Genomic DNA, 19,801 nt, shown 5'->3' with positions numbered 1-19,801 from the left:
TGTTGAATATCAACTAACCATCTACTAATAATGCAACTAATAGTTAACTGACAGTTAGTTGAATGCATGCTACGTGTACAAAACAACATCTACTAATAGTGCAACTTATAGTTAACAGACAGTTAGTTGAATCCTTGTTTCTTTTTTTTTCTTTTCCAAAGTGCAAACATCCATTTACAGACACCACATAACACGACAAAACCCAGATACGTGCGACAGACATGTAACATATACCAAAACATAAAGAATTATACAGGGACAAGGACAGATTACGAGAGGGTTTGGGGAGGTGTTTGTTAGAGGGAGAGAGTGAGTGGGTGTGTGTGTGCGTGTGTGTGTGTGTGTGTGTGTGTGGCCAGATGCTTTCCTCCGGCATCTCCGACCCCCAACGCGATAGAGGTCACACCCGAAGCACCTTATCCCCCCTGATGAACCCCCCCCTCCCCAGGGCAGCCGGCCCCCGGCCGCGGGAGGCCAGAGCAGCACAGAGGAGAGTTTCAGTCTGGTGAAATTAGTTAATATGTGTAGGTTATAGTCACAGAGAATCCTTGTTTCTTATCTGTTGAACAAGCTCTGTCAAATATCAACTAACCATCTACTAATAGTGCAACTTATAGTTAACTTACAGTTAGTTGAATACATGTTACTTATCTGTTGATATAGTTCAGTTGATTGTCAACTCAATTAACTGTTGACATGCAACTGAGTATCTACTGATGGCTTGTTGAGTGTCAACAGTGGACTATCAAACTAAAGTGTGCTCTTTGCTCATGGCAGTTGTGACAGTCATTTTAACATGTCAGCAGGCAAGCTTCACTCATTCCAGGATGTATTATGCTTTGTCCTATAGCCTACTTGGAACATGTTTTGAAATGGATCTATAGTAGCCTATAGAAATTTGCTCATAACAGGCCAGCTGGAATACAAAGCAAACTCTCTGTATTCCAGCTGGTTTTTTGTGATGTTTTATGATGTTTCAATGTTGCGTTGGTAATGTGTTAGAGAGCTTAGACGTTCTTGGATGTTTTGTTAACCTGATTCCTATCCCTCTCTGTTTAAGTAAAAGTGTGCTACTGCTGCAAAATCTCTTTGCTTTTGTTTTTTTCTTTTCTTTAATGTGTTTGGAAATGACTTTTAATGATGTTGACTAGATATCATAAATGGCCTAAACACATCAAATTTGGATATACCCTATACCGTTTGACTATAAGACCTCTATAAGAATCTCCTCTGTGCAACTATTCATGTAGTCAGTCAATGATCAAACTAGTAGCATGAATATGAATTACAGTCCAAGTGGGTTAGGCAAGGCAAGGCAATTTTATTTTTATAGCCCGTTTTTACAAACAGTTTGTCTCTGTTTGGGCTGTCCTTAAAATTTGTTAGAGTGTCTGCCTCTCTGACCCATGGGGAGAGCAGGTTCCACAGTAAAGGAGCCCAGTAACTGAAGGCTCTGCTTCCAAGTCTGTTTAAGAGATACTGGGAGTCACTAACAGACCTGCATTCTGGGAGCCAATAAAAACATTTGATAAGTCATAATAATAATAATGACTCATTATTGTGCATTTAAAGATGTATATTATTACAATGCAGCATTATTTGTGTTTTGTCCTGGGATGACAATACACGACTTCCATGAATGTGCAGTTCAGGGAGAGTTTGCCTTGTATTCCAGCTGGCAAATTTCTACAGGCTACTATAGATCCATTTCAAAACACGTTCCAAGTAGGCTATAGGACAAAGCATAATACATCCTGGAATGAGGGAAGCTTGCCTGCTGACATGTTAAAATGACTGTCACAACTGCCATGCAGTGATGCCAGTAACTAACGCGTTACTGGCATCACTGCATGGCAGTTGCGTTAGATTACTCGTTTTATCAGTAAGGCCCTTACATAGTCGACGCAACGCTACGCTTACGCGTCCAAAAGGCTACGCGACGCGACGCTTCGGCCGCCATTAACGTCGAAGCGTAGCAAAGCGCGTCCTCCAAATTTTTGATACGCGACGCGCCGATCCATGCAATACCAAGCGTAGTCGGTGGGGGCGATACTGCAAATATTGTACATTATTACTATAGGTTATATTTACAGAAGAATATATGAGAGGATGCGGGAACGTGATAAGAATGACTTGACGTCTCTTTTACTAATTATCTGTGCCAATTTATGCGAACCCTTCCACAGGGTCAAAGTGCTATTTTGATGCGCGACATCAAAGAGCTGATGCGGGATTGTGAGCCATTTTAATGATCTTCTTGTCACCCGATATTCGTTCTATTACTGGCCTTATTTGTTTTACTGTTAGCCTATTTGAATTAATTACGTAATGTTTTGTGTTCACGTTCAATTTGAAACATAAGTTCAGTAGCCTCTTTGAGTGAATGAAATTTGAAAGCGTGAGTGTGTAGTGAATGAAAAATGTGTGCGTGTATGGTGGGACTATTTTCTGTATTTGATAAATAAACCCCTTTTCTCTAATAATGTTGGCTACCATATAATTTCTGTGGACATTATGCGCTATAGCTTAAAGCCTTTGGCTATAGGCCTACACTTAAATAATTCATTCATCCGTCAAGGCAATAGCTCATTGTATAAACATTTTATATGGATATGAATTAATGAGTTTGACGTAAACCAAATTAGGTAACTTGTGTAACATAACTAATGAATCAAAAGTCATGCTTCCAAGTGACCAATGTATATACATTTATTGGTCAGTGCGCATACCCAATCGTAGCACATTGTACTGGTGGGGAAACACGCCAGCATCTGACAAAAAATAATCTGCCAGCTGCTCCCTGACAAGGGCCGGTTTTGGTGAGAGTCGGGAAGATATCGGATGACTCGCGAAAGGAGATCATCAAACTTTGGTGCCGACATCCGAAAATACTGGAAATGCCTCTCCTCGTCCATGCTTCGCATTGGAAGCACCAGAGAAACAAATTCCCCATCCTGATCTCGTGTGGTATTTAAAGGGCGCACATACCACCGCCTATCTCTGCGCTTCATCACTCTTCTTCCGTAATCCGTAGCCACTTTGATCGGAACGTCACCTCGAACGTCCCCCCGCGAAAACACCGATGACTCTGCTGCCACCCATGGCGTGAGTGGTGTATTGCATGTCATGCATTGCCCGCGACGTTCGCGTATGCTGTGGAGACTATGAAAGGAAGCGCGACGCTCACGTCACTCGCGTCGTTTACGCGCGTCGCTCGCGTCGACTATGTAAGGGCCCTTATGGCCCTTACATAGTCGACGCGAGCGACAACGCAGGAAGCGCAGAGATAGGCGGTGGTATGTGCGCCCTTTGAATACCACACGAGATCGGGATGGGGAATTTGTTTCTCTGGTGCTTCCAATGCGAAGCCTGGACGAGGAGAGGCATTTCCAATATTTCCGTATGTCGGCACCAAAGTTCGATGATCTCCTTTCGCGAGTCATCCGTTACCTTCCCGACTCGCACCAAAACCACCGGAACCCGATCGGGGCTACCCAAAGGCTTGCGGTTACCTTGAGGTACCTGGCAACCGGCATCGGCCTGCAAGCTCTTTCGGCGAGCTACAAGATGGGCACCAGCACTGTGTCGGGCATCGTGGAGGAGATGTGTTCTGCCATCTGGGATGCCCTTCAGGGGGAGTTCATGGCCTTTCCTTCCCGCGGTCAGTGGCAGGACATAACGGAGGAATTTTGGAGGCAGTGGCAGTTTCCCCTGTGTGTCTGGGCGATTGACGGGAAGCATGTCAGACTCAGAGCTCCAGCACGATCGGGAAGTGACTACTACAACTACAAAGGTTTTTTTTCAATTGCCCTTATGGCTGCTGCTGATGCCAACTACAGATTAATTTATGTAGATGTTGGCGCATACGGGCGTGAGAGCGATGGAGGTGTCTTGGGTCGCAGTGCCTTCGGATCCAGACTGGCAGAGGGCAACCTCAATCTACCCGCCCCTGCTGTCCTACCAGGCACCACAACGCCCAGTCCTTATTTTTTTCTGGGGGATGAGGCCTTTCCCCTACAGGTGAACCTGATGCGTCCCTATCCAGGTGAGAATAAAAATATTGAATATCTATTTATTGTTTTAATTACATTCATTAATTATACATGATTTAATTAATTATACATGAATTAGTCTAACGAAAAAAAATGCATAGCCTACCCAGGCAGGCACACAGTGCGCGCAATGGCACACTTGACCATTACTATTCAAAAGCCGTGTAAAGTTGGAGTCAGCCAAGTCATCTGTTCTGTGTTCCTGCATGACACTTATTTGTCTTCTCATCAGGTACTAACCTGCAGGATAGGAAGCGCATCTACAACTACCGACAGGCCAGGGCGAGACGCGTAGTGGAGAATGCCTTTGGCATATTGGCTGCGCGCTTCAGAATCTTTGGCCGTCCAATTGACTGCCAACCTGAAAAGGCGGTGAAGATTGTGAAGGCGTGCGTGGCTCTCCACAACTTCCTGGCATCCACCGAACGAGCCAGATACATGCCCGCCTCCTTTGTGGATACGACCGCTGACACCGGAGAGGTCCAGCCTGGAGAGTGGAGGCAGCATGTCGAGGGGGACCGGAATATGGTCGACGGACCACGGTGTTCGGTCGGCAGAGCCAGACCATCTCAAAGAGCGGCCCTTGTCAGGGAGCAGCTGGCAGACTAATTTCTGTCGGATGCTGGCGTGTTTCCCCACCAGTACAATGTGCTACGATTGGGCACTGACCAATAAACGCATTGTTCACTTGGAAGCATGACTTCTAATTTATTAGTTATCACATTACACAAGTTAACTAATTTGGTTTACGTCAAACTCATTAATTCATATCCATATAAAATGTTTATACAACGAGCTACTGCCTTGACAGATGAATTAATTATTTAAGTGTACGCCTATAGCCAAAGCTATAGCGCATAATGTCCACAGAAATTATCACCATTTTAATATGATGTGCATGTATTTACCTGTATGTCAATTGTGGCACATTTACATTTAGGGAATTTAGCAGACGCTTTTGTCCAAAGCGACTTACAATAAGTACATTTGTCATAAGAAGTGCATCAATATATCGCTGTCGGTACAGAAAGGATGTTCATAGAACCAAGTGCAAGTACCACAATCGCTAGGTTAATCAATTCCCCGTATTACAGACATGATAGCAGCTGCTGCAGTTGCTACACAGTTAAGTGCTACAATACAATACAATACTACAATACAATACAGTGTACAATGGTGGTCAGAAGAGGAAGGGTGGCTATTGCACCCATTGCACTCCTGACCATCCCTGGTAGAAGGGATCCCCTACACTGCGTTTCTTCTCAAAATTTCTTCCTTGCTGATTCAAGGGAGTTTTTTCTTGCCCGTGTGGGGGCATGGGTAAAGGGGGGTGTCACAAATATTTGGCCTGTTAAGCCCTTTGAGACTGTAATGGTGATTAAGGGTTATACAAATAAAATTGAATTGAACTGAACACTGAACTGAACTGAATTGAACACACAGAACATGAAGAACGTGAACGTAATTAATTAAAATAGGCTAAAACAAATAAGGCCAGTAATAGAAAGAACATCGGAACATCGGGTGACAAGAAAATCATTAAATCTCATAATCCCGCATCAACTGTTTGATGTCGCGCATCAAAGAAGAACTTTGCCCCTGTGGAAGGGTTCGCAAGAATTGGCAAAGGTAATTGGTGAAGGAGAAGTGAATGTCATTCATGTCTCTTTCCCTCATCCTCTCTCTCTCCCTCTCTCTCTCATTCTCTCTCTCCCTCTCTTCCACCCTTTCTCTCTCCCTTTCTCTCGCCTTCTCCATCTCCTTCTCTCTATCCTGACGGATTTCCTGAAGCCTATCGAGGAGGGCAGCCTCGCATGGATCTGCAATCGGCCTGACGCTCTTCCTCTTTCTTTTGCCCCCACGGGAGGCTGATGACGTCGGGGTATGAGATGATGGGGTAACTGGGAGGGTGGTGGGAGGGTGGGGATGAAGAAGAGAAGAGCTAGAGGCAGAACTCATCTGGGTGGTGGAAGGGTCGGATAGAGAGGAAGAGGTAGCAGAAGCCACTCGTGTCGCGGGGGAAGGGTGGGGTGGAAGAAGGGAAGAGGTAGAAGCCATCACAGTGGTGGGAGGGTGAGATGTGGAAGAGGTAGTGGTTAGAGGGTCAGATGGAAGTGGACATTGGGATAGGGATGAGGCGGGGTTGGGGGTTGATGGAGGTGCCTGATCTGCATGGAAAATAGGCCTTTCCTCCTCCTCATCGTCTTCCTCACCTGCCTACAGAAAGACACCTATTTTCAAACATCCTGACCAAGTAAATAGCCTACCATTACCTACATTGAACAGTCTCTCTCCACACACACACACACACACACACACACACACACACACACACACACACACACACACACACACACACACACACACACACACACACACACACACACACACACACACACACACACACACGTTGATTATGCCTACATACCGGAAAATTCGATTCGGTGGACCTGTGCCTTATGAACTCACTCAACCAGCTAAGTTGGGTCAGGATCTTAGGATAGCCGAATGTTATTTGGCCAGCCCCACTTCTGCAGGCGATTTTCCACTTTTTATGCGCTCTGGTGTATTTATCCCGGACGGCTTTCCAGTCTAATTTAACTTTTGCAACAGATTTTTCCATGGCAGTTGCAACCTCCCTCCACGCATTCTCCAAAGCATTTTTGTTCGAATGTAACACGGATGAAGTGTCATAAATATGCTGGTATAATCTTATTTGCTCGCACAATTTTTCCTCTTCGCCCGCCATTTCTTTCGAATTTTCTTCCGTTATAACCTATAGTTGAAATTAACGTACAATATTTGCAGTATCGCCCCCACCGACAACGCTTGGTATTGCATGGATCGGCGCGTCGCGTATCAAAAATTTGGAGGCCGCGTTTTGCTACGCTTCGACGCTTAATGGCGGCCGAAGCGACGCGTAGCGTAGCGTTGCGTCGACTATGTAAGGGCCCTAACAAGTAATCTAACGCGTTACTATTTCCAAACCAGTAATCAGATTCATGTTAATCATCAAAGACACGTTTCAATTTTTTTACCGGATCGCCGATTGGCGTTGAGAGCGATGGAGTGGTGTGTGTGTGTGTCTGTTTGTCTGTCTGTCTGCCTGTTTGTGGGAGAGTGCGTGTGCGAGTCCCGACGCCCCGCCCTCAAGGGTAAAACCCTCCGTTTGTCGATGGCCATGCAAATTACCATGTGTTTTTCCATGCATATGATTAGTTTACAATTATGTTAATTGTGATGTGCCTTTCCCCGGACGTGATTGGTTGCTGCATCGGAAAGCCGAGGATCCAGGAAGACAAATAACGGGCGAGCTCAACATTCGCGGCAGCTTGTCTCGGATTTGAAGCTTGCCATTTAGGTCTTCAAATGATTAGTCTGTTACTTGATTGAGGCTCTTGTTAGCTACCAGGGAACTGGGCCAAGGTAAGGTTATTAGAGGTTATCGAAAACCGACACGCAGTTACACCTTTGTTAAAAAGGCACCCACTGCAACTTTCGAGGCTTAAAAATAAACATTCAATTTCTAGTCTTTTTTACACGTAGTAAGTTTCAATAACTCCATACCATTACATACCGACATTCAAGCAGCAAAGATGAGACGTCGTTGTGTGGTGAGAACTGATAGAAAATCGATAACAACAACAATGCCGCCATTTTCTTTATTTTTTGTAACCTACAATAAATAAAGCAGGCTTCCAGTCAATGGAAAAATGGCTTCTCCCCACCGGCGATTGTTGTTGTTTACGATTTTCTATCAGTTCTCACCACACAACGACATCTCATCTTTGCTCCTTGAATGTCGATATGTAATGGTATGGAGTTATTGAAACTTACTACGTGTAAAAAAGACTAGAAATTGAATGTTTATTTTTCATTGAATGTTTACATAAAGTTGCACTGGGTGCCTTTAAGAAACAATAGGCGCAGGGTTGCTGCTCTACTCGTGTATTTTGGGAGCTTCTCTTTGGTTATATTAATTTTTTTGATTTGGACAGCACCCAATGGTCCTTTTCCTTTTGTAGTTTTGTTCACTCTGTTCGTGTCTAATTGATTACCCCAAGCTCCGGGTTAAATAAAAAACTTTTAAGTTAACCAACGACATCTGGTTTTATGTTGCCACCCCTTCCCCTAGCGGGGGACGTAACAGTCTCCAAAGACTTCAATCTATCAGAGGCGAGTGTCGACCTTGACTCTCCCGAGTCCGTGCCACCAGTTGTTATTAGCAGCGGAATTAGTCGCACGGTGGTGTGTGTGTGTGTGTGTGTGTGTGTGTGTGTGTGTGTGTGTGTGTGTGTGTGTATGTGTGTGTGGCGATGGCAGCAGAGAGAGCGCGTGGGAGCCTCTAGTTATCGCCAGAGAACTAAACCCACGGGGAGGTCCGAGCAGCTCGAGCGCTAGAACGCGCTGTTTACGTCACGCACGTGGCGATGCGTCCGGTGATCGCCCCGTAACGCCTCGTTTCCACATACGTATGTTTTTCGTATCCGTGCTTCCGTAAATTTACGGAAGGAGTCGCTAGTGTTTTACGTACGGGCATGAATTTATTTACGGACAAAAGATGTTAGGAGGAAACCGATGGATTGCTTACTCCGGGTAGGAAATGAGTCCTTAGCCCAAGTGAAGGAGTTCAAGTACCTCGGGGTCTTGTTTGCGAGTGAGGGTACTATGGAGCGTGAGATTGGCCGGAGAATCGGAGCAGCGGGGGCGGTATTGCGTTCACTTTACCGCACCGTTGTAATGAAAAGAGAGCTGAGCCGCAAGGCAAAGCTCTCGATCTACCGGTCGATCTTCGTTCCTATCCTCACCTATGGTCATGAGGGCTGGGTGATGACCGAAAGGACGAGATCGCGGGTACAAGCGGCCGAGATGAGTTTTCTCAGAAGGGTGGCTGGCGTCTCCCTTAGGGATAGGGTGAGAAGCTCAGCCCTCCGTGAGGAACTCGGATTAGAGCCGCTGCTCCTTTACTTGGAAAGGAGTCAGCTGAGGTGGTTCGGGCATCTGGTAAGGATGCCCACTGGGCGCCTTCCTTGGGAGGTGTTTCAGGCACGTCCAGTGGGGAGGAGACCTCGGGGAAGACCCAGGACTAGGTGGAGAGATTATATCTCAACACTGGCCTGGGAACGCCTCGGGATCCCCCCGTCAGAGTTGGTCAATGTGGCCCGGGAAAGGGAAGTCTGGGGCCCCCTGCTTGAGCTGCTCCCCCCGCGACCCGACCCCGGATAAGCGGACGAAAATGAGATGAGACAAAAGATGTGGGAGCGTATGATAATGGCCGTTTTTAGGAGACCGGTACTTTGGAACATGAGGATCGACATATACAGAGATAAAAACAAAACCAACCAGGCTTGGAAAGAGATCGGTGAGGAGTTTGGCCTGCCAGGTACTTACAAGTTTTGTGAAAAACATAAAATACGGTATCTCCGTAAAACGACGGCGAAAGTTAAATTTTTTGAACGTATATTACGGACATACCGGACAGAAATTTTACGGAGGGGAGGAGTCTCGGAGGAAAAACGGACATTACGGAGAATCACATAGGAATGAATGGACTTTCGGTCGGAGACGGTTGGATCGCATACGAGAATGTACGTATGTGGAAACGAGGCGTAAAGCGCGCGTTGATATTTTGTCTATGCATTAAAAGTTGGCGAAAGCGGTTGAAAGCCGTGTGTCTGTGTGCACCCCAGGGCCGTAGCACCAAATTCTAGGCCCTGTATACAAGAGGTACTGATGCCCCCCCCCCCCGAATCCCCCCTACCAGGAGGGGAGGGGGGGGGGGGGGGGGCAAAAGTTAGTTTTGGCAAAACCGGTTGTAATTTTTTATTTTGAGGTGGCAGGGGGTGTTTTCGCAGCTAAATGTAACTAATAAAGTAACTTGTAATCTAACTTAGTTACTTTTTAATTCAAATAATCAGTAAAGTCACTTAGTTACTATTTTAAGTAGCAACTAATAATCAGTAATCTGATTACTTTTTCAAGGTAACTGTGGCAACACTGCTGCCATGAGCAAAGAGCAAAACCATTTGTATATAGTGTAGGCTACAGTAGCCTATTCGATATTGAATGAAGTGGGTTACTGTACAGTCTTTGTCACTGTACAGAGTAGACAATATGATTTGCTTGTACAGCACCTTAAAAAACTCACTGTAGCCTAGCCTATATTCATACGCACACCCAGCCTCGCTTTCAATATAACACACGCTCGCATTCTGTAAATCACCGTCAGTAAATAATAATATGAAAACAATATAAAATATCTTTCAACAAGAAAAAATAATTTGTTCACTGTAAATGGATAAAGGTCAACAGATGCGCAATGTTCAGCTGTCAGAAATGTGTTGTGATCACTTGTATTCCTCATAGCTCTCAGGCTGTGAGGAAATCAGCAGCCCGCGATCGCTGCTCCTTTGATGTGAACGCGCACAGAGCGCATAGTTCAGAGCCGACAATGATGTCGTAATAAAGCCCTCAGGTCTACTCTGCATGTATTAACTGTGGCTAAACATCAACTGCACTTAAGTCATCATAACTTCATAAGTTCTCATTTTCAAATGATTATGAATGCTATTATTGTTATTTGAAGCCATGTCAGTCTTGACTGTGGGTGGTGTGGTCCTCTGTGTCTGCTAGTGTCTGTAATACAGTAATATTTTTGTCGACATTATCAAACGGAAGAACTTTTATTTTGAAGAGCACAGGGCAACGAAGCACACTAGCCAATAAGAGGACCCGCCCACCGACGGAAACCAGATATTGAGTGTTAAATTCGTTTTGTTAAAGGGACACTATGTAATATTTTGAGTAATTTATTACCTCAAATCAACATATTCATTCATAAATAAGTCCTCATTGGTGTAAAATTATCTCTGCCAAAAATCTGACTTATCCTCCTGAGCGAAGAATAATTAATATTAATATCAATATGGTTACATAGGACGGGTAAGCTTCATGGAGGCTTCCATTTTCTTCCGGTCTATGAGCTGCCGAGAGGGTCAAAAAGCACTAGGTCGTACAGGAATTGCAAACGCGTTTTCACTCTGAGCCAGCGTGACGGTGGAACAGAGCTTAGTTTAGCGAGACGATTTTACCGGGAAATTTGAACATGCACCGCATTTTTTTGAAAGACCATAGTTATGCCACGCCACAGGAGAAGGAATCATCGTCGCCAAAAAAACGACGATGTGTAAGCATGTATAACATGGTTTTCCATGGCAACGAGATGCGGGGCGCTCCTATGAGCGACTCGTCATTGAAAGGCTACTTTATTACATATTTAATTTACTTTTTCACATTTTTGTCGAGTTTAAATCGTGACAATATTCTTATGACTTATGGATACTGACGGATTGACGGATGAATTCATTCATCCGTCAAGGCAATAGCTCATTGTATAAACATTTTATATGGATATGAATTAATGAGTTTGACGTAAACCAAATTAGGTAACTTGTGTAACATAACTAATGAATCAAAAGTCATGCTTCCAAGTGACCAATGTATATACATTTATTGGTCAGTGCGCATACCCAATCGTAGCACATTGTACTGGTGGGGAAACACGCCAGCATCTGACAAAAAATAATCTGCCAGCTGCTCCCTGACAAGGGCCGGTTTTGGTGAGAGTCGGGAAGATATCGGATGACTCGCGAAAGGAGATCATCAAACTTTGGTGCCGACATCCGAAAATACTGGAAATGCCTCTCCTCGTCCATGCTTCGCATTGGAAGCACCAGAGAAACAAATTCCCCATCCTGATCTCGTGTGGTATTTAAAGGGCGCACATACCACCGCCTATCTCTGCGCTTCATCACTCTTCTTCCGTAATCCGTAGCCACTTTGATCGGAACGTCACCTCGAACGTCCCCCCGCGAAAACACCGATGACTCTGCTGCCACCCATGGCGTGAGTGGTGTATTGCATGTCATGCATTGCCCGCGACGTTCGCGTATGCTGTGGAGACTATGAAAGGAAGCGCGACGCTCACGTCACTCGCGTCGTTTACGCGCGTCGCTCGCGTCGACTATGTAAGGGCCCTTATGGCCCTTACATAGTCGACGCGAGCGACAACGCAGGAAGCGCAGAGATAGGCGGTGGTATGTGCGCCCTTTGAATACCACACGAGATCGGGATGGGGAATTTGTTTCTCTGGTGCTTCCAATGCGAAGCCTGGACGAGGAGAGGCATTTCCAATATTTCCGTATGTCGGCACCAAAGTTCGATGATCTCCTTTCGCGAGTCATCCGTTACCTTCCCGACTCGCACCAAAACCACCGGAACCCGATCGGGGCTACCCAAAGGCTTGCGGTTACCTTGAGGTACCTGGCAACCGGCATCGGCCTGCAAGCTCTTTCGGCGAGCTACAAGATGGGCACCAGCACTGTGTCGGGCATCGTGGAGGAGATGTGTTCTGCCATCTGGGATGCCCTTCAGGGGGAGTTCATGGCCTTTCCTTCCCGCGGTCAGTGGCAGGACATAACGGAGGAATTTTGGAGGCAGTGGCAGTTTCCCCTGTGTGTCTGGGCGATTGACGGGAAGCATGTCAGACTCAGAGCTCCAGCACGATCGGGAAGTGACTACTACAACTACAAAGGTTTTTTTTCAATTGCCCTTATGGCTGCTGCTGATGCCAACTACAGATTAATTTATGTAGATGTTGGCGCATACGGGCGTGAGAGCGATGGAGGTGTCTTGGGTCGCAGTGCCTTCGGATCCAGACTGGCAGAGGGCAACCTCAATCTACCCGCCCCTGCTGTCCTACCAGGCACCACAACGCCCAGTCCTTATTTTTTTCTGGGGGATGAGGCCTTTCCCCTACAGGTGAACCTGATGCGTCCCTATCCAGGTGAGAATAAAAATATTGAATATCTATTTATTGTTTTAATTACATTCATTAATTATACATGATTTAATTAATTATACATGAATTAGTCTAACGAAAAAAAATGCATAGCCTACCCAGGCAGGCACACAGTGCGCGCAATGGCACACTTGACCATTACTATTCAAAAGCCGTGTAAAGTTGGAGTCAGCCAAGTCATCTGTTCTGTGTTCCTGCATGACACTTATTTGTCTTCTCATCAGGTACTAACCTGCAGGATAGGAAGCGCATCTACAACTACCGACAGGCCAGGGCGAGACGCGTAGTGGAGAATGCCTTTGGCATATTGGCTGCGCGCTTCAGAATCTTTGGCCGTCCAATTGACTGCCAACCTGAAAAGGCGGTGAAGATTGTGAAGGCGTGCGTGGCTCTCCACAACTTCCTGGCATCCACCGAACGAGCCAGATACATGCCCGCCTCCTTTGTGGATACGACCGCTGACACCGGAGAGGTCCAGCCTGGAGAGTGGAGGCAGCATGTCGAGGGGGACCGGAATATGGTCGACGGACCACGGTGTTCGGTCGGCAGAGCCAGACCATCTCAAAGAGCGGCCCTTGTCAGGGAGCAGCTGGCAGACTAATTTCTGTCGGATGCTGGCGTGTTTCCCCACCAGTACAATGTGCTACGATTGGGCACTGACCAATAAACGCATTGTTCACTTGGAAGCATGACTTCTAATTTATTAGTTATCACATTACACAAGTTAACTAATTTGGTTTACGTCAAACTCATTAATTCATATCCATATAAAATGTTTATACAACGAGCTACTGCCTTGACAGATGAATTAATTATTTAAGTGTACGCCTATAGCCAAAGCTATAGCGCATAATGTCCACAGAAATTATCACCATTTTAATATGATGTGCATGTATTTACCTGTATGTCAATTGTGGCACATTTACATTTAGGGAATTTAGCAGACGCTTTTGTCCAAAGCGACTTACAATAAGTACATTTGTCATAAGAAGTGCATCAATATATCGCTGTCGGTACAGAAAGGATGTTCATAGAACCAAGTGCAAGTACCACAATCGCTAGGTTAATCAATTCCCCGTATTACAGACATGATAGCAGCTGCTGCAGTTGCTACACAGTTAAGTGCTACAATACAATACAATACTACAATACAATACAGTGTACAATGGTGGTCAGAAGAGGAAGGGTGGCTATTGCACCCATTGCACTCCTGACCATCCCTGGTAGAAGGGATCCCCTACACTGCGTTTCTTCTCAAAATTTCTTCCTTGCTGATTCAAGGGAGTTTTTTCTTGCCCGTGTGGGGGCATGGGTAAAGGGGGGTGTCACAAATATTTGGCCTGTTAAGCCCTTTGAGACTGTAATGGTGATTAAGGGTTATACAAATAAAATTGAATTGAACTGAACACTGAACTGAACTGAATTGAACACACAGAACATGAAGAACGTGAACGTAATTAATTAAAATAGGCTAAAACAAATAAGGCCAGTAATAGAAAGAACATCGGAACATCGGGTGACAAGAAAATCATTAAATCTCATAATCCCGCATCAACTGTTTGATGTCGCGCATCAAAGAAGAACTTTGCCCCTGTGGAAGGGTTCGCAAGAATTGGCAAAGGTAATTGGTGAAGGAGAAGTGAATGTCATTCATGTCTCTTTCCCTCATCCTCTCTCTCTCCCTCTCTCTCTCATTCTCTCTCTCCCTCTCTTCCACCCTTTCTCTCTCCCTTTCTCTCGCCTTCTCCATCTCCTTCTCTCTATCCTGACGGATTTCCTGAAGCCTATCGAGGAGGGCAGCCTCGCATGGATCTGCAATCGGCCTGACGCTCTTCCTCTTTCTTTTGCCCCCACGGGAGGCTGATGACGTCGGGGTATGAGATGATGGGGTAACTGGGAGGGTGGTGGGAGGGTGGGGATGAAGAAGAGAAGAGCTAGAGGCAGAACTCATCTGGGTGGTGGAAGGGTCGGATAGAGAGGAAGAGGTAGCAGAAGCCACTCGTGTCGCGGGGGAAGGGTGGGGTGGAAGAAGGGAAGAGGTAGAAGCCATCACAGTGGTGGGAGGGTGAGATGTGGAAGAGGTAGTGGTTAGAGGGTCAGATGGAAGTGGACATTGGGATAGGGATGAGGCGGGGTTGGGGGTTGATGGAGGTGCCTGATCTGCATGGAAAATAGGCCTTTCCTCCTCCTCATCGTCTTCCTCACCTGCCTACAGAAAGACACCTATTTTCAAACATCCTGACCAAGTAAATAGCCTACCATTACCTACATTGAACAGTCTCTCTCCACACACACACACACACACACACACACACACACACACACACACACACACACACACACACACACACACACACACACACACACACACACACACACACACACACACACACACACACACACACACACACACGTTGATTATGCCTACATACCGGAAAATTCGATTCGGTGGACCTGTGCCTTATGAACTCACTCAACCAGCTAAGTTGGGTCAGGATCTTAGGATAGCCGAATGTTATTTGGCCAGCCCCACTTCTGCAGGCGATTTTCCACTTTTTATGCGCTCTGGTGTATTTATCCCGGACGGCTTTCCAGTCTAATTTAACTTTTGCAACAGATTTTTCCATGGCAGTTGCAACCTCCCTCCACGCATTCTCCAAAGCATTTTTGTTCGAATGTAACACGGATGAAGTGTCATAAATATGCTGGTATAATCTTATTTGCTCGCACAATTTTTCCTCTTCGCCCGCCATTTCTTTCGAATTTTCTTCCGTTATAACCTATAGTTGAAATTAACGTACAATATTTGCAGTATCGCCCCCACCGACAACGCTTGGTATTGCATGGATCGGCGCGTCGCGTATCAAAAATTTGGAGGCCGCGTTTTGCTACGCTTCGACGCTTAATGGCGGCCGAAGCGACGCGTAGCGTAGCGTTGCGTCGACTATGTAAGGGCCCTAACAAGTAATCTAACGCGTTACTATTTCCAAACCAGTAATCAGATTCATGTTAATCATCAAAGACACGTTTCAATTTTTTTACCGGATCGCCGATTGGCGTTGAGAGCGATGGAGTGGTGTGTGTGTGTGTCTGTTTGTCTGTCTGTCTGCCTGTTTGTGGGAGAGTGCGTGTGCGAGTCCCGACGCCCCGCCCTCAAGGGTAAAACCCTCCGTTTGTCGATGGCCATGCAAATTACCATGTGTTTTTCCATGCATATGATTAGTTTACAATTATGTTAATTGTGATGTGCCTTTCCCCGGACGTGATTGGTTGCTGCATCGGAAAGCCGAGGATCCAGGAAGACAAATAACGGGCGAGCTCAACATTCGCGGCAGCTTGTCTCGGATTTGAAGCTTGCCATTTAGGTCTTCAAATGATTAGTCTGTTACTTGATTGAGGCTCTTGTTAGCTACCAGGGAACTGGGCCAAGGTAAGGTTATTAGAGGTTATCGAAAACCGACACGCAGTTACACCTTTGTTAAAAAGGCACCCACTGCAACTTTCGAGGCTTAAAAATAAACATTCAATTTCTAGTCTTTTTTACACGTAGTAAGTTTCAATAACTCCATACCATTACATACCGACATTCAAGCAGCAAAGATGAGACGTCGTTGTGTGGTGAGAACTGATAGAAAATCGATAACAACAACAATGCCGCCATTTTCTTTATTTTTTGTAACCTACAATAAATAAAGCAGGCTTCCAGTCAATGGAAAAATGGCTTCTCCCCACCGGCGATTGTTGTTGTTTACGATTTTCTATCAGTTCTCACCACACAACGACATCTCATCTTTGCTCCTTGAATGTCGATATGTAATGGTATGGAGTTATTGAAACTTACTACGTGTAAAAAAGACTAGAAATTGAATGTTTATTTTTCATTGAATGTTTACATAAAGTTGCACTGGGTGCCTTTAAGAAACAATAGGCGCAGGGTTGCTGCTCTACTCGTGTATTTTGGGAGCTTCTCTTTGGTTATATTAATTTTTTTGATTTGGACAGCACCCAATGGTCCTTTTCCTTTTGTAGTTTTGTTCACTCTGTTCGTGTCTAATTGATTACCCCAAGCTCCGGGTTAAATAAAAAACTTTTAAGTTAACCAACGACATCTGGTTTTATGTTGCCACCCCTTCCCCTAGCGGGGGACGTAACAGTCTCCAAAGACTTCAATCTATCAGAGGCGAGTGTCGACCTTGACTCTCCCGAGTCCGTGCCACCAGTTGTTATTAGCAGCGGAATTAGTCGCACGGTGGTGTGTGTGTGTGTGTGTGTGTGTGTGTGTGTGTGTGTGTGTGTGTGTGTGTGTATGTGTGTGTGGCGATGGCAGCAGAGAGAGCGCGTGGGAGCCTCTAGTTATCGCCAGAGAACTAAACCCACGGGGAGGTCCGAGCAGCTCGAGCGCTAGAACGCGCTGTTTACGTCACGCACGTGGCGATGCGTCCGGTGATCGCCCCGTAACGCCTCGTTTCCACATACGTATGTTTTTCGTATCCGTGCTTCCGTAAATTTACGGAAGGAGTCGCTAGTGTTTTACGTACGGGCATGAATTTATTTACGGACAAAAGATGTTAGGAGGAAACCGATGGATTGCTTACTCCGGGTAGGAAATGAGTCCTTAGCCCAAGTGAAGGAGTTCAAGTACCTCGGGGTCTTGTTTGCGAGTGAGGGTACTATGGAGCGTGAGATTGGCCGGAGAATCGGAGCAGCGGGGGCGGTATTGCGTTCACTTTACCGCACCGTTGTAATGAAAAGAGAGCTGAGCCGCAAGGCAAAGCTCTCGATCTACCGGTCGATCTTCGTTCCTATCCTCACCTATGGTCATGAGGGCTGGGTGATGACCGAAAGGACGAGATCGCGGGTACAAGCGGCCGAGATGAGTTTTCTCAGAAGGGTGGCTGGCGTCTCCCTTAGGGATAGGGTGAGAAGCTCAGCCCTCCGTGAGGAACTCGGATTAGAGCCGCTGCTCCTTTACTTGGAAAGGAGTCAGCTGAGGTGGTTCGGGCATCTGGTAAGGATGCCCACTGGGCGCCTTCCTTGGGAGGTGTTTCAGGCACGTCCAGTGGGGAGGAGACCTCGGGGAAGACCCAGGACTAGGTGGAGAGATTATATCTCAACACTGGCCTGGGAACGCCTCGGGATCCCCCCGTCAGAGTTGGTCAATGTGGCCCGGGAAAGGGAAGTCTGGGGCCCCCTGCTTGAGCTGCTCCCCCCGCGACCCGACCCCGGATAAGCGGACGAAAATGAGATGAGACAAAAGATGTGGGAGCGTATGATAATGGCCGTTTTTAGGAGACCGGTACTTTGGAACATGAGGATCGACATATACAGAGATAAAAACAAAACCAACCAGGCTTGGAAAGAGATCGGTGAGGAGTTTGGCCTGCCAGGTACTTACAAGTTTTGTGAAAAACATAAAATACGGTATCTCCGTAAAACGACGGCGAAAGTTAAATTTTTTGAACGTATATTACGGACATACCGGACAGAAATTTTACGGAGGGGAGGAGTCTCGGAGGAAAAACGGACATTACGGAGAATCACATAGGAATGAATGGACTTTCGGTCGGAGACGGTTGGATCGCATACGAGAATGTACGTATGTGGAAACGAGGCGTAAAGCGCGCGTTGATATTTTGTCTATGCATTAAAAGTTGGCGAAAGCGGTTGAAAGCCGTGTGTCTGTGTGCACCCCAGGGCCGTAGCACCAAATTCTAGGCCCTGTATACAAGAGGTACTGATGCCCCCCCCCCCCGAATCCCCCCTACCAGGAGGGGAGGGGGGGGGGGGGGGGGCAAAAGTTAGTTTTGGCAAAACCGGTTGTAATTTTTTATTTTGAGGTGGCAGGGGGTGTTTTCGCAGCTAAATGTAACTAATAAAGTAACTTGTAATCTAACTTAGTTACTTTTTAATTCAAATAATCAGTAAAGTCACTTAGTTACTATTTTAAGTAGCAACTAATAATCAGTAATCTGATTACTTTTTCAAGGTAACTGTGGCAACACTGCTGCCATGAGCAAAGAGCAAAACCATTTGTATATAGTGTAGGCTACAGTAGCCTATTCGATATTGAATGAAGTGGGTTACTGTACAGTCTTTGTCACTGTACAGAGTAGACAATATGATTTGCTTGTACAGCACCTTAAAAAACTCACTGTAGCCTAGCCTATATTCATACGCACACCCAGCCTCGCTTTCAATATAACACACGCTCGCATTCTGTAAATCACCGTCAGTAAATAATAATATGAAAACAATATAAAATATCTTTCAACAAGAAAAAATAATTTGTTCACTGTAAATGGATAAAGGTCAACAGATGCGCAATGTTCAGCTGTCAGAAATGTGTTGTGATCACTTGTATTCCTCATAGCTCTCAGGCTGTGAGGAAATCAGCAGCCCGCGATCGCTGCTCCTTTGATGTGAACGCGCACAGAGCGCATAGTTCAGAGCCGACAATGATGTCGTAATAAAGCCCTCAGGTCTACTCTGCATGTATTAACTGTGGCTAAACATCAACTGCACTTAAGTCATCATAACTTCATAAGTTCTCATTTTCAAATGATTATGAATGCTATTATTGTTATTTGAAGCCATGTCAGTCTTGACTGTGGGTGGTGTGGTCCTCTGTGTCTGCTAGTGTCTGTAATACAGTAATATTTTTGTCGACATTATCAAACGGAAGAACTTTTATTTTGAAGAGCACAGGGCAACGAAGCACACTAGCCAATAAGAGGACCCGCCCACCGACGGAAACCAGATATTGAGTGTTAAATTCGTTTTGTTAAAGGGACACTATGTAATATTTTGAGTAATTTATTACCTCAAATCAACATATTCATTCATAAATAAGTCCTCATTGGTGTAAAATTATCTCTGCCAAAAATCTGAC

The 19,801-nt window shown here is 45.7% G+C and overlaps 2 protein-coding genes across 2 annotated transcripts; both read left to right on the top strand.

Moving 5' to 3' along the window:
• The first annotated feature begins 3,270 nt into the window (after window positions 1–3,270).
• Window positions 3,271–6,460, top strand: LOC132457543 (uncharacterized). Its single transcript, XM_060051796.1, has 2 exons — window positions 3,271–4,045; window positions 4,285–6,460. The coding sequence occupies exons 1-2, from the start codon at window positions 3,361–3,363 to the stop codon at window positions 4,659–4,661; spliced, it is 1,062 nt and encodes a 353-aa protein (XP_059907779.1). The 5' UTR covers window positions 3,271–3,360; the 3' UTR covers window positions 4,662–6,460.
• A 5,662-nt stretch (window positions 6,461–12,122) lies between these two features.
• On the top strand, window positions 12,123–15,322 carry LOC132457542 (uncharacterized). The gene is made up of 2 exons (XM_060051795.1): window positions 12,123–12,897; window positions 13,137–15,322. Exons 1-2 carry the CDS (start codon window positions 12,213–12,215, stop codon window positions 13,511–13,513), a joined length of 1,062 nt encoding a protein of 353 aa, XP_059907778.1. The 5' UTR covers window positions 12,123–12,212; the 3' UTR covers window positions 13,514–15,322.
• The last annotated feature ends 4,479 nt before the right edge of the window (window positions 15,323–19,801 follow it).

The sequence above is a fragment of the Gadus macrocephalus genome, chromosome 5 (assembly GCF_031168955.1).
Source record: "Gadus macrocephalus chromosome 5, ASM3116895v1".
NCBI classification, from domain to species: domain Eukaryota; kingdom Metazoa; phylum Chordata; class Actinopteri; order Gadiformes; family Gadidae; genus Gadus; species Gadus macrocephalus.
Note: the sequence above shows the minus strand (reverse complement) of the source record. Positions and strands in the feature narration are given on the sequence as shown.

Coding starts and splice junctions, on each gene's coding strand:
- LOC132457543 (XM_060051796.1), top strand. CDS start 3,361: ATGCGAAGCCTGGACGAGGAGAGGCATTTCCAATATTTCCGTATGTCG. Junction 4,046..4,284: donor CCTGATGCGTCCCTATCCAG/GTGAGAATAAAA, acceptor TCTTCTCATCAG/GTACTAACCTGCAGGATAGG.
- LOC132457542 (XM_060051795.1), top strand. CDS start 12,213: ATGCGAAGCCTGGACGAGGAGAGGCATTTCCAATATTTCCGTATGTCG. Junction 12,898..13,136: donor CCTGATGCGTCCCTATCCAG/GTGAGAATAAAA, acceptor TCTTCTCATCAG/GTACTAACCTGCAGGATAGG.